General features: G+C 36.7%; 1 protein-coding gene across 11 annotated transcripts in view; it reads right to left on the reverse strand.

Annotated features, from left to right (window-relative positions):
• Window positions 1–24,610, reverse strand: part of FOXN3 (forkhead box N3) — a 511,610-nt gene that overhangs the window by 215,479 nt on the left and 271,521 nt on the right. For all 11 annotated transcript variants that reach the window (XM_072622993.1, XM_072622991.1, XM_072622984.1 and 8 more), the window contains exon 3: window positions 7,378–7,514. In XM_072622993.1, the coding sequence (XP_072479094.1) occupies window positions 7,378–7,514 (137 nt within the window). The remainder of the gene's footprint in view (window positions 1–7,377; window positions 7,515–24,610) is intronic.

The raw sequence follows: 24,610 nt of genomic DNA on the forward strand, positions 1-24,610 counted from the left end.
ACTACTACTACTACTACTACTACTACTACTACTACTACTACTACTACTACTACCACCACCACTACTACTACTGTTAATACTACTACCTCTTTTACTACCACCATAATACTATTACTAGCACTAGGTCTTTTTGTTTACAGGCCAATCCCCTGGATCTACTAATTCATTCTAGTACTACTACTACCACCACCCACCACCACCACTACTGTTAACATTACTATCATTACTACCACCACCACCACTATACTATCACTAGAACTACCATTACCACCAAAATATACTACTGCCATCACCACCACCACCACCACTACCACCAAACTAATAGAACACTACCAGCACCACAACAGCTACCACTCCTCCAATTGTTAGCAGCACTACTACTACTAACACCATCACCACTATACCACTACTAGCACCACCACTACCATGACCATTCCAACTCCTACTAATAAAAACTACAGGTATTTATAAATTGCTTTAAAGTGGACAAAGCATTTTACAAACATCTCATTTGATCCTCATGACAACCCTGGAAGGTGGGTGCTATTATTATCCCTATTTTACAGAAGAGGAAACTAAGGCAAAAAAAGATTAACTGACCAGCCCAGGGCTATCACACCTAGTACGTATATGAGACAGGATTTGAACTCAGTTCTTGCCAACTTCCGTTCTGAGGCTGCTTACACAGATGACTCTAAAAATCAACATTCCATAGTATTAAATTCATTCATTTCACTAGAAATCCACATGATCCTCCTTTGAAACAAAGGAGTCTTCATGATAAAACACTGGTTCCTAGTGTGGTTCTGCTGAATTTTTAAACTTCCTATCCCATCTTATTACTTACAAAGTAATTCTTATTTTATTAAGTAATGCAATTATATATTGAATAGAATATTAATTTTATTAATTATTAATTTTACTAATAATTACTCAATAATTATACTTATTAAGTAATTCAAAGTTACTTATTCTTATTACTAACCATCAGAGAGATTTGTTTTATGATTTGTTTACAGACTTTTAGTGATCTGAATGCTCAGAATGCCCAACTATTACTCCCTAAGGTCTTTTCTTCTTCCCTACACTAGTCAAACATCTTGCTTTCAAATCAACCAAAAAACCACAGTGTTGTTTCCCTGAAGGAGTACTAAATTTGGAATCAGAGGACCTAAGCTTGTAGTTTTGGTTCTGTTGCCTAAGACTCCGTGTGAGTTTGACCTCTTAATCCTCAATGGGTCTCAGTTTCTTCATCTGTAAAATGAGGGAGTTGAATTACATGATCTCCACACCTATGAATCTATAATGTTATGCAGTTCCTCAAGTTAGGAGAGGGTCTGGGCAGAAAAAGAGACTCACTGCCTGTTACCCCCAGGCGAGGAAACTCCCACTACCAATGCAAACTGGCCCATTGTCTGCAACCTACAAAATGAGAGCAAGACTCCTCAAACCTTTTCAGGGGGTCAAAATCATTTTCATAAAAATGTTAAGATAGTATTTGCCTATTAAAATCATCTTCCCTTTTCCAACTATGGAACTGTGTGAGACCAGACTTTCTTCATATACTTCAACCAAAATAACAGAGTGCAACAGAATGAATGCCGAAGCAGATAGGAGAATCCAGCTGTCATATTAAACCAGACATTAAAAAGATTTATAAAATTTATAAAAACATGTATAAAATGTCAATCTTTTTTGTTTTGGAAATTATAGTTATTTTTCATAAAAAAATTAATTATATTAACATAATGGGTTTATTATTATTTTAAATGAATTAATAAATATTTCTAATTTTTTATCTTTCCCAAGAAAACCCCAAATGGGGTCATGAAGAGCTGAACACAACTGAAATGACTGAATGACAAAAAAAAAAAAACAAAGATTAATTTTAATTTCTAATACTGTTATACCACCACCAATACCAATAGATATAACCCAGATGAACAAAAGTTCTTTGTAACACTCAATAATTTTTAAGAGTGTAAAGGGATCCTGCGATCAAAAAGTTTGAAAACTGCTAGGTCAGTGGAAGGCTGAGTTATCTGACCAGATTCCCACAGATGGGATTTGTCAGAGGCCCCAGGACTCCACGTCTTTCTGCTTCCAGGACTGATTCTCTATCTACTATTACTATAACTTAAGAGTTATAAACAACAATGTATGAAAATGCTTTACTGTTAGGAAACATTTCATATATATGATCTCATTTAATCCTTACTTCCAACACCCATCTAAGATAAGCTGTACAACTCTTATTACCAGCATTTTACAGAGGAGGAAACCGAGGGTGAATCACAGGAAAATGATAGAGCTATGAATTGAACCGGTCTTTCAAGTGTTTTTCCATCACACTACACTGACTGTAACATAAAATTAAGTTGAGGATATTGCTAGGAATTTGGTGATAAAGAATGATCCCTGGAATAGCATAAGGCTGGCAAACCCACCCTGTGAAATTCATTTGGAGGCCTCAGTTCAGAACACATTCCACTCTCTACTTTCATACAACAGGTCACAGTAGGCTGCAAACATGATATTCCTTCCAGATGTCAATGGTCATGCAGGAGTTCAACTATAAGCTTAAGAGAGAACAATTTCACCAGCATCATAACACTCAGTGCTGAAACTTCTCTAGCCATCTGGATTCATTCAGCTCATGACTGAAAAGCCACAAGACTTCTATCAGAGTGATGAGCTAAGGTGTAAAACACAGACAGATGGACACACACACTCCTATCAACTTCAAACATAGGGAGTTACAAACTAGTGCAATGATGTAATACACAGAGGAAATCAACAAAGACAATGGAAAAAACATAACTTTTAAAGAGACCTCTTAAACCCATCACCAAATGGTTAGGGGTGGGGTGGAAAACAACCTTTAATTTTAGAACAACTGATACCAAAATAACCTATAAAATAATGGAAATAAGAAGGCAGGAGATCTGGATAGATCAGATTCTACAATATAGCCTACCATTCGTTTCTGCAGATCTTTTCCAGACTGAGACTCTATAGCTTCATAACCCCATTCCCTTCTTGGCAAAAGTTCATACTCCTTTAGGCAAGTTGTTTACCAGGGCTTAACCTGATGGAGTTGGGGAGATCAGGCCATGGGAGCCTGCAACACGATCTTCAGCAGTTTTTTTTTTTAATAATAATAAATAAAGGCAGTCTCAAGACTAATGGTTTTGAAATTAAAACAAGACTCAGTTGACAACCTCTCCCCTATCCTCTCCCCAATTTATCTTAACAGTGATTAGAAAGTAACTGAGTCAGTCCCACTGAGGTAATCATTTTCTTGAAATGTACAGAGACAGATATTAAGACAAGATAAGCACTGGCAACAAGATATAGTAATTTTGCTTTCAATTAACCAATAATTATTTTGGTATGTAAGATTTTTTAAAATCTGTCTGCTTGAATTTCTAAGAATAATTACTCACATTTTTAACAGCAAAATGCCTTATTTGAGAAAAGGATTTATGTCACTTAGCATCACATTTTCATTTTTAAAAATTAGCACATGTACTATCAAAATTAAGTACAGTATTATGTGCCCTAGAAAATGTATGAAGAAAACAAAATGCGAGTACTATGGCCACATTTTTAGCAACACCTTCTGACCTAAAAATTCAGCAAACATTTATTAAGTATGTATTAAACATAAATAAAACAGTCCCTGAACTCAAGGAACTTACATTCCACTGGGGGAGAGGGTAACACAACACAGGTTCAAATAAAATGTTCTTAACCTGGGGTCTGTGAACTTGCTTTTATTCTGATAACTCTTTTTTCAATATTTTATATGTATAATTTATATATGAGATATAGATATAATTTTTAAAATATTTGTTAATATTCTGATAACTTTTTTCAATATAACTGGTTTGCTTGGTGATTGTAGTTATTTTATTTTATACATTTAAAAACATCATTCTGAGAAGGGGTCCATTGACTTCACCAGACTGTCAGAGAAGTCTGGAACACAAAAAAAGTTAAGAACCTCTGGTACACAACAAAAAAAACTGAGGTTGGAGACAACATAAACAACTAGGGGACACATGGAAGGTTTTTAGCAGGAGATGATTACTAGCATTGAGCTTTGAAGAAAGAATGGATTTTCAAGAGGTAGACATGAAGAGAGAGATTATCCCATGTCTGTGAGAATACAAAGGGGTTGGAAGAGATGATGGACCAAACCTGATTTGGGGGAATTTTTCATAGTGCTTCTCTTTCTACCCAAGAGCCTAGCCACCAGGGGTTGGGTACAAAGCACAATTTGCCAGATGCACCTACAAAGTAGCAGCAAAAACAGCACCGTATGCTGCATCACCTTCTTCATCATCCTCCTAGTTACCATCGTTAAGTAACTCAAAGTTACTGGATCCTCATGACAGCTGCTATAAGAGGGATGAGTTAAATTAGTTAAGGAAATCAAGCTGGTATTTCCCCAAGTGACTATCATCTGATAGGGTCTTTTCTATCCCTGCTTAATGAATAACCCACTTGATACCAACACACAGGACACTATTCAGTGGCTTAGAAGGGAACTCAACTTCACAACTGAAGCACATAAAATTTTAAGCCATTATTTTTATGGTCTTTGTCAAATCCTCTACATTCTATTCACCACAATGTGCAGGAACTAAAATACTGAAATGAAGGAAGAGGAAAAGAAAATTCCTGATTTTCAAACCTGGGATTAAAGGAACAGAGAGACCATCTTTTGCCCTACCAAGCACATGGGACTGAAAGTGGGCCAAGAATCTGCCAATCCACAGAAATACAGGTGGTGGTAGATGGAGGTGGACAGTGGTGGTAAGGGTGATGGTAGATGATAATGATGGTACACAGTGGAGGATGGTGGTGATGACAATGGAGGACAGGGATTGGACCTGTAATTTCAATGATATAGGGATAAGATGAGAAAACCAACTATCAGTGCAGGTAAGTACTTTCTTTGCAATTTATAGTCTAAAAGAGTGGTCCAGATAGGACACTAAGAAATGAAGAGATACAGACAGAATATTTCATAGACAACATCTGAATCAGCATCTTCCTGGGTCTTGGCCAACTCTGTCTGCCACACCACAACTGCCTGATAATAATCATGACAAAAATTATTGTTACTGACAATTACATAGTGTTTTAAGGTTTGCAAAGCTAACAGAATCATAGCTTTAGTAATGAAAGGGACTGAAGAACTCAATTCAAACACCTCTATTTAACATAAGAGAAAACTGAGTCTTAAAACTTTATCAAGATCACAGAGAGGAGGTATGAGAAGCAGCATACGAAATCAAAGTTCTCTGACACTAAATATAGTGCCAATGATAAAACAATATAGTTTTATAAAATGTTTTACAAGTTACACAAAGTGCTTTCTTCACAGCTCTGAGAAGTAAACAATGTATTATAACCCCCTTTTAGGGCACAACTAAAGAACAGAGGGGTTGTATCACCTACCACTATAACAAGGTTAGTAACTCCCAAAGTTGGGACTTGAATGCAAGTCTTTGGATTCGGAGATCACTGCTCTTTCTTCAATAATATGATCCTTCACAGGCATCCTCTTGAGCTTTCACATCTGGAAGGTTCTTGTCCTTTATTTTTTAAGATGGAATAGGGTGGAAGAGAAAGAGAAAGCATCCCTTCAACTAGCCCAGGTGAAGAGTAACTGAGAAGTTATTTTTTGAAATTTATTTTTTTATTACACAAACTTTCCTTTATACAAGTATTTATGTTCATATTATGCCCAGTACAACAATGGCTCCCTAAAAAAAATTTAGCCCATTATGTGCTATTTCCAGAGTTTACAAGTAAATTAATGATCAAATAAAGCCATTAGGCTTATGCCAGCTTAGAAAGAGACTCATCTAAATATCTGCTCTGCTCTTGCAATCCCAGAGCTGCACCATAATCTTTCAATTTATTGAATAATTACTGAGTTCCCCTTGGGGCCGCTGTTGGCAACAGAATCCTGGGCTAAATGGACCATGGCTCTAACCCTGTGTGGCAATTCTTATGTTCCTAATAACTTTCTAGGAGCAGACAGAATAGTAACTGCCTCTCAGGGGTAAACTAGGGAGAGAAAGTGGGGGGTTGAGGGAATACCTAGAGAATGGTAAGCAGAGGAAAGATACACACTAACACTCCAGAATCAACCAAAAGATTCCAATAACCTTAACTTGTCATTTCCTATAAGGTGTGCTTCCGCTGATTTTTTATGAAAACAGACAAAAGCAGGTACAACATTTTTTTTTTACCCTTCAAACCAACTGTAGTTGCTATGTAGGGTTATTTGTTACCAAGGCAACAGCGTATATCTGAGTACTAATGGCCTGTCCTTTTGCCAGGCAACAAACAGTCTTGTGATGCAACTGCACCTGTCTCAGCTATGTGTTGCTATGGAGACGCTCCAGTTACTATGGCTACCATCACGCTAATCGTCTAGCAAGGGCAGACGTACAGCAGTCTTCCCCGAAAGCCCAGCTGTTCTTCCCAGTCTCTTGCTAAAGATTGATTGTCTAGGCATGTGATGGAATGCTTCTCAACTGAGATACCCAAGAACTTCATTAATATTATTCGAAAAGCTCACTTTGTACTCCCTTCTTACAGAGTATTAGACTTGTAAAAGAATCTGGTAAACGAGTACAGTGTAAAAAAAATCAACTACTGATATTGACATTAATCTACATAGTTCATGACTGACATAAAGTAGCTATCAAAATTACTTTTAAAAGTCCGAATGCTTCTCCCCTCAAATAATATCTTTTAAAAAAAAAATAACTTTGTTGATCTAATAGTCCCATAGCAAATAGGTATGTGAGAAAAAAAACAAAAAGCCTCCATTGTTCTCTGCAGTTCACCTTGAAGAGACAAACACATACACTGAGTAACCACAACAAAATTCTCTCTCAAGACTATGGTTAACATGGAGACTGGATTTAAGGACAATAGCGTGAAGTCTTACAGTTCATAACTGAAAAAACTATAGCTGGCTACATTAAGCTGAATTCACTTTCTTCTCTCAGTCTTGTTCTTTCAACCTAACAAAATCTGACAAACCAATCTTGTAAGGTATTTCTTTTCAAGTAACTTTTATTATACGGAGAGATTTGCTTCTTTATGCGGCCACTATTTGGATTAAGCCTGCCTCCACCTCAGAAGAGATGCAAGGGTAAGATTCATTCCATAAGGCAACAGCAGATATGACTAATAACTGAACTTATACTAGCTGTCTTGCTTATCTGCAATTATACTTTTTAAAGATCCACAGTATTTTTACTATCATAGTAGTTTTTAAGTACAAAAGAAAGAGCAAAAACAGTAGACAGCAAATTATGAAATAAAAAAAAAGTTTGTTTTTCTTACCTTTGATATGCCTGAGGAGATGTGGGAGGTGTATTAAACACATGTGAATATGGATGATAGGGGGTCTTTTTCAAGGCCTGTATGAGATTTTGTCTATATTCTGGGTCTATACACCACAAGGACCCTTTTCCAATACTCTGCAAAGAGAATCGAAAGAGAAAAGGTAAACTGATTGATGTATGTATAGTTAGAACAGCATTTATTTTTAAAAGGCATCAGCTTTTTATTTGTTGACTATTTGACAGCATTACTCCATAGGAATTCAGTTCAATCTTGTTATTTAAAATTGACTGTGGAAAATGAATAGCTATTGTTACCACATTACACTGTTAGAATAATATTATTGTAATCTTCATACTTCACCCACCAAAGGAAAATACAAAGGGGTTTCGCTATATTTCACTGTCAACTTTGAAGACCAATACATTCTCTTTGAAAGTAAGTTAAATGAGAAGGAAAAGAAAACAGGAAAAAGAAAACAGGAAAAAGAAACTGGCTAGAACATCCTAGCAACTGCTTTCTTCCTTAAAATGAAAGGATTTAGTCCTTCAGCCACATAACATCAGAACCATTTCACCACAAAAGAAAATTAATCTGTTTGGTTTTTTCAGTTTGTTCATAAAAGAACAAAAGTTTTAGCTTGGAGTGCCATTCTGATTCCTTAACCAACAGTCTCTGGAATTACCCTTTCCTAACAAACACAATAACATAGGCAGTCTCTCTAAGCCCAAGCCAAAATCCAATATTTATTCTTTAGTGTGCAGCAATTGCCCTTAAGAATTCAGAGGCCAGTCTAAAAATGTAGATTTTTGTCAACTGTGCTATCAGAGCACAGCAATTTGCTTTTAAGTCCAACATGAATTACTGACTGAGAAATTTGTGTGAGCAATCTGAAAAAGGATTTTTTCCCTCCATAAAATTCTTAGACACACAGGAAACCTGGAAGCAGCCCTGTAGGGTGGTCACTGCATTAACTGCACGCTTCCAAGTGACCCAGTGTACCCAAGGTATTCGGATAAGGTCGTTTGTAAATATTTACTGATTTAGTGAGAAAAAAAGTTAAATTACATAACCTTTGCTCTTCCCCAAGTACTTTAAGCCAGAGAATTCACTCCATTTTAATAACTATTGTAGTAAGATTAACATTTGTCTTGGAACACTTGTAAAGAAAACAAAAACTGTTATGAAAAAGAAAATTAAACAGGTTAGGTGAGGATGGGAAGAAACCATACCCAGGGAAAATTCAATGTATCATGTTTTTAAAAATCTCTAATTTCCAACATTTTTAGCCTTAAAAACTCATGCTTCTCATATGATTTCAACAAACACATAACTTAGAACTTCACTCAAAAAAATATAAAATTTGTCTCTTATGAACAGCCTGAACTACTTTACAATGGTGAGATTAAATTTCTCTGGATGAGACTGTTTGGTTAAATGCAGAATGTCCCCAAAGTCTTAGTGCAGTTTTTAAGCTTCCATAGTTTCATAACTGTACTAAGACTAGTGACATCGTATATGGGATGATCAAACAATACGGGGTAATGGAAAGAGAAATGGATTTGGAAGGCAGAAGACCTGAACTGGAGGCTCAGTCACCTATCTACCCCATGACCTTGGCAACTCCCAACCTTTCTGAGGATCTAGTTTCCTAATCTTTAAGATGAGAGTAATAAAAATAATGATGATAATAGCAAATATTCACAAAGCGCTTTAAGGTTTGCAAAGAGCTTTACAAATATTATCTCACTTGATCCTCACAACAACCCTGGGATTGGGGTGGGGTAGGTGCTATTATTATCATCATCCCCATTTTACAGCTGAGGAAACTGAGGCAAGCAGAGGTTAAATGACCCACTCAGCTAGTATCTGGCACTAGAAGTGAACTTAGGCCTTCCTGACTAGATATCCAGGACTCTAGCCACTGAACCACTTAGCTTGGCTCCACAAAAAAGATTACCTATTTCACATGGTCCTAAACAAAACTGCAAAGAACTCTAGAAATGCAATTTGTCACAATTTTACCATCATTAAAACCACTATTCCCAGAACTGTTTAACCCTTTCAGTATGACCTCAAAGGAACACATCAATGCTTACCATAGACATCTATTATGCACAAAAACACGCCTAAATATAGTTGCATCACTAAAGTAAGTTGTTTCTATTCTAAACATCAAATTTCCCAGCTTATTTGGGTCCTTTTATGTTTATTTGGTTTCAATTTGACATATGTGTAGTCTTATCTGTTTGGAAACTTTTAATTCATGAACCAATTTTCAAAACTCAAATTGTTTAGGAAGCTATGATCATTCTTTCCAAATACTGGGTGAACCACAGGCAAATAGCCTACACCAAAATAACCAGCCTTCTTTCAGAAAGAAGGCAGAGTAAGTATTAAACATCTTTTAAACAAGGAGACAATTAAAAGATTAGACAAAAACAGCACCAACAACAAGGCAATAGAACTGTCACCCAAAATGTGTCAAGGCAGCATTTGTGCAAATGAGACAAGTATGAAAATTCCATCTCTGCTTCCCCACCCCTCCCCTGACATCATGCATTTCTGTTCACCACAGGATTTGGACGTTCACACACAATTTGACTTATAACAATGTGAACACTTACATTGCACTTTAAGGTTTTCAAAGCACTTTAAAAATATTAACTAATTTATACCACTAACAAAGCTGGGAGGTGGGTGCTATTATCGTACTTATCTTACAGATGAAGAAACTGAGAGGTGGGCAGAGGTTAACTGACTTCTTGAGTCAAAGGGCAAGTAAGTATCAGGGTTAAATATCTCATTTGAATTCAGGTCTTTCTGATTCGAGATCTAGTCCTATCCACTGCACCACAAAGTAAATATTATGCAGCATGCCGGGAGATTTTTCTGGCATTAGATCATGTACATTTATAAAATTAATGTTCAAGTCCTCCTCTGATGTCTCATTGTGATATGAAGGTGATGTTGGATTCTTCATGGTCAGAACCTTTAAATAGAACCCAGGTTTTATTCTGATCCCACCAAGCTAGAAAGGACAAGACTATCTGTTATCCAAGGGCCATTCTAGTTAAGTTTGGGTAACTCCATTCTAAGAATGTTGGTCATAATTTGTCTTTTTGGTTCCAGTAATTCATGAAAACCCTCTACTGAGGTGAAAAGAGTATCCACAGGGATGAAATTATGGCTTAGAAGTAGAAATGTTTCTCAAGTCCTCAAGTGCAGGTTGTGACTAGTCACTTGGCCAACACCTAGTCTCAACTCTCTTGCATTCACATGCCAGATTAATTCAATGAATGAATTATTAATTCGTGATTAAATTAAATTATTAATTTATTAAGATTAAATTATCATTAATTAATGATTAAATCAATGAACGAATTATTCTGCAAGCATTAATTAAGTATCCCCTCACTTTCAGTCACAATACTGGAAGGCACGAATTCTAAAGTCAAACAGTCCTTGCCCCAAAGCAGCTTCCATTCTAGTGGAGAGAGAACACAGGCATTTATGGACAGATATATACAAAACATCAACAAAAGAATAGGAGATAACCTAGGAGGTTATGGCACCAGCAGCTGGAGGAGGTGGGGTGGGGTGAGGGGAACATTCTGGGGTAGAAAGGAGAGCTCTAATTGGACTCTGAAGGACATCAAAGATTCCAAGAAGCAGAGATAGGAAGGGAGGACATTCCAGGCCCAAAAGACAGACAACATAAAAAGGGAGATGGGCAGTAAGATTGTCTAGTGTGAGGGATAGCAGAAAGGTCAGCACGGTAGGACGGAAAAGTCTGGAAAGGTAGGGTGGGGCTTGATTTTTATTTAATCCTAAATGTCTAGCAGAAGGAGTTTTCATATAACCCTAAAGATAATAGGGAGTTACTTGTTTGTTAAGTAAGAGGGACACTAAGATCAAACTTGTGCTTTAGAAAAATAACTATCAACTGAGGTGAAGAGAAACCTCAGCTTTGGAACATAGCCCTCCCCTATTAGACTGTAAGCTCCTTGAAGGCAGGGACTGAATTTTTCCTTTATTTGTATCCCCAGAGCTTAGCACAATGCCTGGAACACAGAAGGTGCTCAATGACAAAAAGTGAGGAGTCAAGGATGATGCTGATGAGCCTGGATGGCTAGAAGGATAGCAGTGCCCTTGAGAGATGTGGGGAAGTTCAAAAAGGGGTGGGTTTTAGGGGTAAAGAGAATGAGTTTTTTAACATATTGAGGTAAGATGTCTATGGGATATTCAGTTTGAAATATTCATTAGGCAGTGGGACTGGGACTCTAGAGAATGGATAGAGTTGGATACATAGATCCAGGAGTCATTTAACACAGAGATGATAATTACATGGAAACTGATGAGGCCACAAAACGAGAGTAATAAATTCTATAAAACACATGCTACAATGAGCCTTTGTACCACATTAAAGCAGGGAGCATGGCATTACCATAGCCTGACCTTGGTAAAAGTCACATTACCAAGCAAGCTTCTTGCCCATGCATAGAAAACAAAGCTAAGTAGAATTGAAGAAGCTTAACTATTCAATCAATCAATAAGTATCATTAAATACCTCTGTACCAAGTCCTATACTAAGGCCCAATATAAATAAGTTGTAGTGATGAAATCTGGCATCACTTGGAAGAGTAAGAGAGAGGCAGATGGCGGGTGCAGACGGGACCATAACAAATTACCAACTATGAAGAGCAAGCAGGGTAGAGAATGGCATCCAATGAATATGTGAAGAGGCCAGTTTGGTGGAGCAGTGGATAGAGCTCCGGGCTTGAGGTCAGAAAGACCTGAGTTCAAATCTGACCTCAGACACTTATCAGGAGTGTGACCATGGGCAAGCGATTTCATCTCAGTTCCTTCATTTATAAAATGAGCTAGAGAAGGAAATGAGGAAGCCACTCCAATATCTTTACCAAGAAAAACCTAAATGGAGTCTCAGTCAGACACAACTAAAATGGCTAAGGAACAACAATAACAACAAATATGTGAAGGAAAGGAAGATGAACTGACTGGCTATGTATGAGAAGAGAGACTATGTTTGGTAGATGGCCCATGTACTTCACAGATCCCAGCATGAAGTCAAAATAAAGGAAAGACCCCTTGTGGTGAACGAGACACTCAGGGTGGGCAGGCCTGGATGGGTTGCTATGAATACGGTGTGGGATCCACTTCAATTATATGCCAGAGTCTTTAGGGTATTTGAGAATGTAAATTATACAAAGAAGCAGTACAGAAAGGGCTAGAAATCCCTGCGTTCAGATTAGCTGACCCTGAGCAAGTCACTTTTTCATTGCCCCTGGGAACACTAAGGCTGCCAATCACTGAGAGATGCCAAAGACAAGGAGAGAGTTTCTACTAAGCAGGTGAAACACAGGGCCAGCACAAACCAATAAATAAAACCACCATTTCACGACAAACTCAAAGAATCCTACAAATATGGCATGTTCCCATGACTAAGTGAACTGCCTCTGGATCTTAACAGGTGAATATCTCTCAGCAAGGTAGAGCCATTGATACAAAGCTAAACGTAAAATGAATTTGAGTCGATCAAATCCAGTCATTCAAATAGCCATTATCAAACAAGGAAACTCTGTTCGTCCTTTGTAACAAATTCAAACTATCTCAATAACTAACACACATAACATGGAAACTCATCTGATCACCATCCCATCTTTGAGATGGATCACACCAGGGCTATTAAATAGAAATGTGAAGTGACAACCAAAACCTAAAAGCTAATAAGTAGAAAATATGGACCGCTAACCTCGGTCCTAGTCCACATGCCCCATGACCATGTTTTAGTTAAACCTGCATCTTCCCTAGCTCCTAGAAAAAATGTTCTTCTGCTTAATAAATGTCTGGCTACAATTCTATTAAATAAGGCTTGGCACAGTTTAATAAATGCTTTTTTTTTCTTTCTGCCTCCTATAGGAGCCTGCCTCTAGATTCATTCATTCAATAAAAAAAAAAAATTAAATGTCCACTATGTAAGAGGCACTGGGGATACAGTGAGAAAAAGGAAAATGTTATTCCTGCCTTTAAAAGAGATTACTTTCTTTCATGTGCAAAAGGGAGGAGGGGAATGAATTTTCAGATACAAATACAGGGAAGAACAATGTAAAATGTGGTGAGTGATGGAGTAAAGGAATGATAGAAGTACTCTAGGATAATTAGAAAAAGGAAAAGAAGAACATTTTCAGGTAGGGGAAGGGAAGCTATTAGAGAAGACTTAATGAAAGCAAGTCACTCAACCTCTTTGTAACCTCAGTTTCCCCATCTATAAAATGAGGATTCTCAAACTTTTACTACTTGCTGAGTTGTGATAAGGAAAATACTTTGGAAATCTTAAAATGCCATAGAATGTGAGTTATTATCATCACATTTCATTAGTAAGTGCTTGATAATGTACTCCAGTCTAAAAAATTCTTAATTTCAAGGCTTCAAGTTTAAAAACAAACCCGAAAACCCTAACTCCTCAGTTTATCAATTCAGTTTGCTTGAAATTACATGTTAATTTGACTTACAATGAGAGCTGTCTGTAATTGCTGAGTAGTTCAGCAAAATATTTTCACACTTCAAATTACTGAGATTCCAAAAGGGAAAGCACTGATGCTGTCCATTATTGTGACGAGTTTGTTAGGGAGGGTTCTATGCGGTGACTGAAGGGAATACAGAAACTGATGATGTTTGCAATCCCATCCTCAAATATTACATTTGGTTTCATGTATCAGCTCAGAACAGTAAACACTGGCTTTGAAAACTTTTAACACAGAAACGTACAGAAGGAGGGAAAATTCAAGTGTCTTAGATCAGGAAAAATTACCCAAAAGTACCCAACAGGGACATCAAGGGAAGCCTAATCTGATTTTAGTTTTGTCATGAGTTGGAGGATCAGAGCTTTTACAGTAATATAAGCACCTCCTCCCAAGATTATAATGTGGATGCTTGGATTTCTATCAGAAATGACTATATGACCAGGCAACGTCAAATTTTAAAGAGCTACAAAAACATAGGAAGACAGAATATTATACAAGGGGCTAGCTATCAAAAGTCTGACAGGATTCCAAAACTAAGGTGAAATTTTAAAAAAATCTATGGGGGAAAAGATATGTTTTGAGGATACATAAATATACATAAACTCCCACCATGCATGTGTGCACAAAGATATCAATACAAACCTCTGTATATATACACACCATCTATCTTTTACAGACAGATATTTGTTCTTAAGACTCATAAAATGATAGAGCTGAAAAAACTTCAGAGAACATTTCATCCAACTATCTTATTTTGCAGATGAACAAAGTGTGACACAGAAAGAAGTGATTTGCCCAAGTAACACATCATAATCAAGGCAGATATGGAACAAAAATCCAGTTCCTTAACCAGTAAGGCATCAAAACACTGAAGGGAATTCAGAAAACAAACAAACAAAAAGCCTATAAAATGAGAAACAAATGAGGAAGAATGGGCATTTTAGTCAAAAAAAAAAAAAGTCTCAGCTCTGAAAATTCTCTTGTAATTCTACCAGGAAAGAAGTGACTAAGGTACCTTAAAGAACCTAATGAACATACTCTTCCTATCTTACTTGAGTTCACTAACCACAACTGCAAATGCTCAACAAGATTAGAAAAAGTTATTTAGGGCACCCAGAGACATGCTCGAGGGTTCTTATATTCCCAAAGCATCTAAAGCCTTAGAGTCAGGTCCCAAGATGGAGTACCTGTGGGAACAAATAGAATTGGCCTGAGGTTCTAAACTAATGATCTGAACACTATCAGGGTTTAGAAAGCAATGGATTAGAGGGAATCTGAGGTTGAAAAGTCAGAGTAGAGAAAAACTGGTACCTTTGGGACTGGTAATGAGGAAGTTGAGCTAAGGACATGCTAGAGATATGAACACTGTAACACACCACACACACCTACCTATGTTGTCCTACATTCATGGATGGACCAACGAAAATAGGTAGACCATGATTCAACTCCCAGCTCTGGTTTGTTTCCCTACTTGCTACATACATGATCTGGGACAAGTTATTTCACTACATCTGTACAAAGAAGGGACTGGACCAGAGAATTTCTAGTTGCCACATGTAGCCTCAAGGCTGCAGGTTCCCCACCCCTGGACTAGATGGACTCTAACATCCCTTCTAGCTCCAAATCTATGATCCTACATCTTTCCATCATATAAGATTCTTGTTAACGTATTTCTGTGTTTATACAGCAACCACTCAATGTACTAGAAGCCTTCCTTAGTTCTTTTAATAAACGTATAACATTCCAAAAGTCTTAATACAGTTTGAAACTGTTTCACAGTTTAGTACAGTTTTGGGGGATACCTGTACTGCACTAATTAAATGATCATAGAGCTAAAGTTGGAAGGGATCTGAGAGATCTAACCCCCTCATTTTACAGATGAGGAAAATGATGCTAAGAGGTTAAGTGTCTATCTAATCCAGGGTCACATAGCTAGCAAATGTTGGACTTGAATGAAGGTCTTCCTGACTCTAAACACTGTGCTCTGCACTAGTGCATGAGTGTCCCCATTGATGAGATCTAAGACCCACTGATCACGGAAGCATGGAAGAAAGAAAATTTCTTTGGGGAATTCCTAAGCTTATGAAGGAAGGGAGAAGGGAATGAGAGGGGCAAGAAGGAAAAAATAAAGGACTCATAAAACAAAGGCTCAATGATTAACTATAAAGAATTTTGCTTTCTAAGTTCCCCTTTGTTCATTTTCCATAGGATAATAGACAATTATTCTAGAAGGGGGGAGGGGAAGAGGGTTTGAAGGAAAGGATTTGTGAGCATCTGATAAAAACATCTAAAAATGTTACTCCTATTTCCAGTGTTCAGAATGTTCTAATTTATGTTAAATGCAGACTTAGGGAGGGAGAAATTCTTTTAAAAAGAATTCTATGCCTTCTTAGTTATGAATTTTTTATCTCCTGTGGCGGTATGTTGGTATCTCCACAAACTGGTTGATGGCATCACCAATCAAATGCAATAACATCAATATTATAAAAATGAACAATTTTGAAGGTTTTTACAAATGGAGGAAGAATAAAATGAGCAGAACCAGGAGACCCATAAGAACAATACAGTAAGAACAAACAATTCTCAAAGGTATAAGAACTGTGATCGCTACAGTGACTATACATAAATCTTAAATCTCAAGGATGCATGCAATCTATGAGGGAGATGACAGACTAGTAGGGTGTAAAATGAAACAAATATTGTTTTGTGTAGTCTTTGAAGGAATTTATTTTGCTTGACTATGCATATTTGTTATAAGGAATTCTTTTCCTTTTTTAAAAAATGAGGCAGAGAATGAGAGGGAGGAAAAAATAAATTTCTGTAATTCTTTTTTTAAATAAAAGAGACTGGGGGAGGGTATAGATATGGAACACTGCATGCCATTACCTTCAGGTAAAGTTACAGCATTATTAATAGATTTACTTAATTGTTCTACTTTGTTACAAAAGACCTTTCATAGCACGAGAATAATCAGTAACTGTAATATAAAAAGTAAATACATCAATAAAAATTTAAAAGTAGGGGAGGGGAAATCCTCCACTTGGATTATGCTGGTCTCCTATGGGACTGGTCTCCTAGGCAACCAGAGCTGTATAGGAGTGGTAAGGACTTATACAGGGTGTCTCCAAAATCTTAGTGCAGTTTTAAGCTTTAATAACTTAAAATAAGTTATTTAAAAATAAAATGCCTTGAAAACAAACTATTAAAGCTGCAATAAGACTTTGGGGCCACTTCATACCAAAAAAAAAAAAAAAAAGTCCCAATAACAGTCAAACTTACTAAAAATGTGCCCTCTGAATGTCAAATGTAGAAATCCCTACTTTTAGAATACATATTATTTTACTGAAGTCTTTTAAAGACAGTAATGTTTATATAGCTGTAAAGATAGACATTCTACCTCTGCCTATGTCATGCCTCTGGCTATGTCACTCAAGGCATATGACTTCACCTCTCAGGTGATATATAATTCAAAGTACGGAGACACTTGAAGGCTAGATACTGATTCAGAAAAACCACAAATTAACATTATATATGTTGTACTGTATTTTTATTTATTTTGTTAAATGTTTCCCAATTATATTTTAATCTAGCTCTAGCCAGATGTCTTTGACATATCTTTCCTAATCAACTCGAAAGGACTATAAATTGTATGTAAGATTCTATAATGGTAAAGGGGGTGTTTGCTAACTAGGGACTTTCCCATACCAGTGAAATTATAGGTCCAGTCCCTATAACTAGCCTTAAAGACAGAAATCATTCCTAATGTTCTGTGCATAAATACATCGTGCAACAACTGGTCCTTATGATGCTTTCATATAATTTTTTCCTAATATATATTTCCTAAATTTCTAAGGAACTAAGGATGTTATGCCTTGGGCACATTTCTCCAGTTACTACCAAAAGTTCTAAACACTTTTGGTACTTTGGTACAAAAGTGTTTGGAACTTTTGGTAGTTTCCTGAAACACTTCATCAGTAAGATCAGGACAGTTCATTTTGTAACCCTTATGGGACAATCACTATTTTCTTCGTACCAACAACAGTAAAAAAAAATTCACAGAATCTCAGCAATGGAAAAGGCCTTCAGAGATCATCCCTTAAGATCCATACTTGAGCAGAAATCCCCTCCAGTCTCCACTTAAAAGAGAATTATACTATTTGTCCATACAAACCATTCTACCTTGGGGCTATAGTCCCAAAAGTACGGTCTAACATCAAAAGGCCTCTGGAAACAAGCACCAAAAACTACTCACATTTCTATACAGTTTTTAGGATTTAAGAAAATATATCTTAATAGCTTGTTTTAAAGCACTTAATTTTTTATTATCTCTTTCCCCTTTCCTTCTTATTTTTAGTATGCTATCTCTCATCTCATCTCTTCCCAGAGACTCCCTTCCCAGAATTCCCACTCTTTCATTTACCTGCTCTACCTTAATTTCTTGGAATTTACTTAAATCAATATTTTCTTGTTTATTTCTTCTTTCTATTTTCCTATCTGGTCAAAGATGTGGTCCAAAAATCTCTCCTCCTACCCTCCAAATTCTTGTTTTAAGAGTCTTTATTTTTTTCTACTCAACTCCAAGAAGCTTTGCTTTGCTTTCTCCTCTCTCTTCTCTCTCAGTCTATTACAAATTTTATTTCCTGATTCTCGGGCTACACCTTGACTTGTTCTTTCCAAATTTTCTCTGTATCTTTCATGGGGATAAAGCTTAGCTTCTTCTTCTATCCAATAACTATTTCATTTCTATTATACAAGATGTACCCATTCTCCTTTTTGGGAGGGGGTTGGCATCAGGAGGTGCTGATGCACCTTGATCTTAAAAATATCTACTTGTAAGAGAAACCATGTCAGAAGGAAGCAGTATTATATGACAGGAGTAACTCTGCATCCCAATAGTGGGGCCAATCCTGTGCCCTGCTCTTAACGTACTCAATCTCCAATGCTAAATTCATGATATTCTGCCTCTGGTGTTATGTCACTCTACACCATTATAGGTGCTGGTTGCCCTTGAGGGCTGACACATATCCTCTTCTCCTTGGGTAGGATGCTATTCAGGAAGGTACAACTCATTCTCAAAGCAGATAGTCAAAGGGTGTGAAAATTCTACTCAGATGAAGTCTATTATAAAGTCTCTGCCTGCTACTGCAAACATATACCTTTTATCCTGTGAGAACATTCCTTAGTGGCATCCTGTCCTTTCCCTTTCATTTTTCCTTTCCTTGCAAAGCAAAACATCCCTCAACTTTCCAGAACTTCCATTTCAGATTTTCCCCTATACTGTTTTTAAATCATATTCTCACTCCCTCTCTTATTGATACAGTAACAATAGCTAGTATTTAAAGAAGTCTTTGAAGCACTTTAAAAATATTATCTCATTTTAGCCTCACAATAATCCACAGTTGCTATTTTATTACCTTCATTTTATAAGTGAAGAAACTGAGGTTAAATAATCTACCTATGGTTATACAACTAGTAAATGTCTGAGGCCTAGATGTGAACTCAGGTGTTCCTGACTCCAGCCTAGCTGCCTATATAACTTATTATCCCTTTACTAATCTCCCATGGAATTAGAATTTGAAGAATGAAGCTTTTATTTTCTGGAAGTTATCTATAGATTTTCTCAGCGTTGGTTGTCAAAATTCAAAAGTCCTAGACTACTTTCTTGGACTATTTCCTGCATTATGGACTGTAGGGTCTTAGAATTTCTCATATTCTTCTGGAGATTATTTCAGAACATGGTTTCTTCAAAGTTAAAGTCACTTGCATAGAATTCATTGCTTGTATAGAGTTCATTCACTGCTGCCTTTAACTTCTTTTCTGCCAAATGTTCCTCCACTTCAGTGTTTTCTCACTATCTAAAGTCATTATTCTCTGAGAGCTTATACTTCTTTGGAGTCATTCTTTATCATATACTCAGTTGTTTTTTTTTCTTGGCTGCATTCTTTTTAATTCTGCATTTAGAGATCTGATTTTTAACCTATATTCATCCCTATTTTTTTTGTTTTCTCTTTTGAACTATTCTGCAGTTTCTTGCTAACGTTCCATAATACCTAGAGACTTCATTGGATTTCTTCACATTTGGTAATACAATTCCTTTCTTAATGTATTAATGTATGTAAATATTTGTTCAAAATATATGTTTTATTTTTAAGGTTTTACTCATTCTTCATTCTGCTTTTATGATCATCTCTATTGGCTTATCTTCTTATGAGCTAGATTTTTATTCAACATCTTGATGTCAATCCTTTTCATGCTTGGGTTTTCCCCATTCCCACTGTTACAAAAAAATCTGAGGCTGGAGTACTGGGTAGCTCCTGCCTCCTCAACTGGTAGATTTGAGGAGGAAAAGTTGGCCTGGCCCCTGTCCTATCCTGAATTATCTCTAGGGGCAGAGGACTGACCCCACCTGGGTTTTCAGATCCCTTTCCTAGACTCAAATGCTCATCCCCTTTTGGGGATAGTAAAAGGGCCACCTGCACATTTTTCATCCTGCCTGTATCTTTGACCTCTCCTCCCCACTCCAAACACTATGCCTGTCTTTCCAAACACTAGGCAAAAGCAGGGCCTAGCTCCTCTTGTGGGAGTCAAGTTTATGGAGGGTCCAAAGCGAAAGGCCTCCAAGTTTTCTCGTACTCCCTCAGGTATGTGCATGGAGTTAGCTGGATACAAGGATGGCTGGCAGTTTTAAGTATTCAAGTTCTCCAATGTTGATTCGTGAGATTTTACCTTATGTAGAGATTGTCTTATTTTCAATCAATCACTCAATAAACATTTATTAAGTGCCTACTAAGTGCTGAGCACTGCACTAAGTGGTGGGGATACAGAAAAAAAGACAAGAAACAGCCTCTGCTTTCAAGGAATTTATAATCTAATGCAGATCCTGTCATCATAATTAATATATACCTAGTACAGAATTCTCTTCTTTTAAGGTTTGGAGACTGAAAAAGTTTGTGGAAAGCAACTATTCCACCATCTTGCTGGTCCCATGATCCTTTTTTTAAGTTTTACAAAACATCTTCAGGAGCAGATTAACTAAAAAAAAAAAAAAAAAAACCGGAAAATTGCCACTTGGGGAAGTCAGCTAGCACATTCACTGTCACTCTGCTAGTAAACTTGAGGCAGGAACCCAGGTGTTAAATTCCCTTAACAGTGCTATTCCTACAATACCAAACTGGCAATACCTTACAGAAGAAATTCCACCACTCAGGTGTTGGTGAATAGCCTGCAAATCATTCTGTTCAATCTTTTCCTTCTCTTCAGTTGCCTACATCCTCACAGAGGCCTCACTTCTTCTCAAGCAACTCCAAAAGAGGAAGAAAAAGGAAAGAAAAAAGGCTGGTGAACCTTAAACTTGTCAGTTTTGCTGGTGGTTAGTACATCTGGTAAACAGTTTGCAGAAGCTGGAGCTTTGGGTGAGAGTTATTCATTAGATTTTAACCTCCTTGAGGGTAGGGAATGTATTTACCTCTTTCTTATGCCCAGCATTTAACACAGTGCCCTAGCACATGGTAGGTACTCAGTTAATATTTACTGATTGACTGAACTATTCTACCTATACTCATATCTGTAAGAGATATTTTTTTTCTTTTAGGAAGAAAAACCATAATTTAAGGATAGTAAAATTACAGATAGAGACAGAAACACATACACGCGCGCACACACACACACACACAGAGACAGAGAGAGAGTATGTTTCAGGGTGAAATTCAGAACAAAAATGAAACAAGGATGTTTTCAGCACTGCTTCCATTCACTGGGCTCCTCCGACAGTCCAAAGTTTGTTTCAAGACTCTGCTCTTGGTAGGCTTCCATACTCTAACTTCTTCCCAGTAAAAATGTAGAAATGTAACCAATTCTGTATTTATCTAAAACCTCATCAAGGACCAATGACAATCTGGGTACAGTGACAAATCATGCTGATATACTAAGCTATGAAAAAGCCCTTTCAAGAGTCCTCTGTACCTGGGAAGCAAAAAAGGCTAATCATTTTATATACTTCAAAGGATGACTTCACAAATGTTCCAATAGGATAAAGATGTACTTTTTGATTAAAAAAATTTCCTAGGAAAAGTGAAAAGAAGTCTGGCAGAAATTGGGTTCAGATTAACTTCTCACACCATATACTAACATAAGCTCCAACTAGATACGTGACTTAAGCATAAAAAGATCACATTATAAACAAATTAAAGGAGCAAAGAAGAAAGCACTTTTCAAATATATAAATAGGGAAGAGTTCAAGGTCAGAAAGAGTTAGAAAGGATTACCAAAGACAAAATAAACACTTTTAATTACAAAAAATCTAAATAGTTTTGGACAAACAAAATAGATTAAAAGAGAAACAGTTGGAGGAGGAATAGGGAATCTTTTATCTGACAAAGGTGTCATTTCCAAGATATATAAGGAAGAAGTGATGATACAAGTTTATAACAATAAGAGTCATTCTCCAATTGATAAATATCTAAGTCTGTGAACAGGCAGTTCCCAAATGAAGAAGTACAGGCTATCAAATAAGCACATGAAATTTCCCCAAATCACTAACAATTAAAGAAATGAAAACTGAAGCAACTCTACATCATGCCCATCAAATTGAGAAAGTTGACAAAAAAAGTATAAAGAATATTAGCGGCACTGCAAGAAAACTGGCACATTAACACACTGTTGGTAGAGATATATGGAATGGCCCAGTTATTGTCAATGTCCCCAAAATTACTGAACTGCACATATCCTTTAACACACTGATAGTACTACTAGGCCTATGCCCCAAAGAAATTAAAGAAGAAGAAAAAAATCACAGATGTACAATAAAATTCATAGCAGATCTTTTCTGTGGTGGTAAAGAATTAGTAATTAATAAATTCCTGCTAACGGGGAGGATATCCAAGCAGTAAGCAAAGTATGGTATATGAATGCAACAGAATACTACTGTGCTGTAAGATATGATGAAGGGGACAATTTCTTTGTAACTGGGAAGATCTCTGTGAACAGATTTAGACTGAAGTGAGCACAACCTGGAGAACAATTTATATGGTAATGATAACACTATAAAAACTAAATTAGAGGGCTGTGCTAGGTTTCTACAAAAGGACCTCCATGGACAATTCTGAGTAAAATAAAAGACAAGTAATTATGATATCTAATCATTATGCAGGGTATTTCAAAAGCCCTTGTATACTTTTAATAAATTTGAATAGTTTTAAAAGTTTTTTGTTTACAGATACGAAATAACACTCAATACAGCTATGTAATAAAGTTCTGCTAAATTTGGATAAAATTTATCTTAAAATGTCATCCCTAAATTTTTTTTTCTGTCATTTCCTATACAAAAGAACTTTACGAGGATCTTATATATAGGAAAGTCTATAGCACACTAGTAAGAGCAAAGCAGAGTAAATAGAGAATTCGTCTTGGAATGCAAAATCCTGGATTCGAGTCTTGTTCCTGTCACATACTATGTGTGACCTTGAGCAAATCAAACTGCAGAGAAGGGTCAGATGTGCACAGATAGCAAGAGTTTTGTTATAAAAGCTCCCTATGCCTGTGAGATAACAGGTCCAGTCCCTATGCCATGTACCACATTATTCTCAATGATAAGAACATAAACTATATATTCTACAATTCTTGTGACTTAAGGCCATCAGATTTGAGGAAAAATTCACTGCTCATCACCAGGAAGATGTTAGGTTGTTTCTATAATGTTGACATCTCAAGTGACTTATGGTTAAAAATTCGGAATTACAAAAATGAGATTGTAAGAGCAAAAACCATGTAGTAGGAAGAGAGACCTGAAATCGTTAGACCTGGCTGGATTCAAATACCAGTTCAAGAAAATGAGGATGATATCAGGAACAATGCTTGGCACACAGTAGGCACCTGATACATGGTTGTTGAAGTAAAGACACTCTCTCATTAGATTATTATGAGGCTTGTAAGTTTTAAATCATTATGCAAATGTAATCCAACAGGAAGAACGCAGGACCTAAAATCAGCCAAAGTATTACTACTAACCATTACTTAGGCCATGAATCAGAGTCGCATCAACTTTTTTTTTTTCCAAAGGTGACCATCATGCCTTAGAGGGTCATTAGGATGAAAATTCTTTGCAAACCTTTAAGTGTTACACCAAACAGAAACTTATTATAATTATCAAGACACGATACACAGGGAGTCCCCAGTAAGGAAGAGCTAATGGATTCATCACTGAATTTTAAAGTAGAAAGAAAAATGGATTTGTTATCAGAGGACTTAAGTTCAAATTCCAGCTCTTCTAACTTTCTATGAGTTATGATTATCTGTCTGACCTTTAGCAAATTGCTTAATGTCTCTGGGCCTCAGTTTCCTCATCTGTAAAATTAAGGGGTTTAGACTAGTCTCTAAATCTATGATCCTATAACCTAACACCTCTCCATATCTTGCATTGATTAGAATGTGGTCAATTATTTAGAAGGGCCAGGGGAAAAACAGATTCAGTCTTATCATATCTAAGATCCTTTTATACCTCTTACATTCTATGACCAACATCTTATGGAAGGAAAGATATAGACAGGTGTGTCTAGATGAAAGAGGCAGCTAGATGGCATAGTGGACAGAGTGCCAACTCTGTAGTCAGGGTGATCTGAGTTAAAATCTGGCCTTAGAAACTTACTAGCAGTATGACCCTGGGCAAGTCACTCAACCTTGTTTGCTTCAGT

The sequence above is a fragment of the Notamacropus eugenii genome, chromosome 7 (genome assembly GCF_028372415.1).
Source record: "Notamacropus eugenii isolate mMacEug1 chromosome 7, mMacEug1.pri_v2, whole genome shotgun sequence".
In the NCBI taxonomy this organism is placed as follows: Eukaryota; Metazoa; Chordata; class Mammalia; order Diprotodontia; family Macropodidae; genus Notamacropus; species Notamacropus eugenii.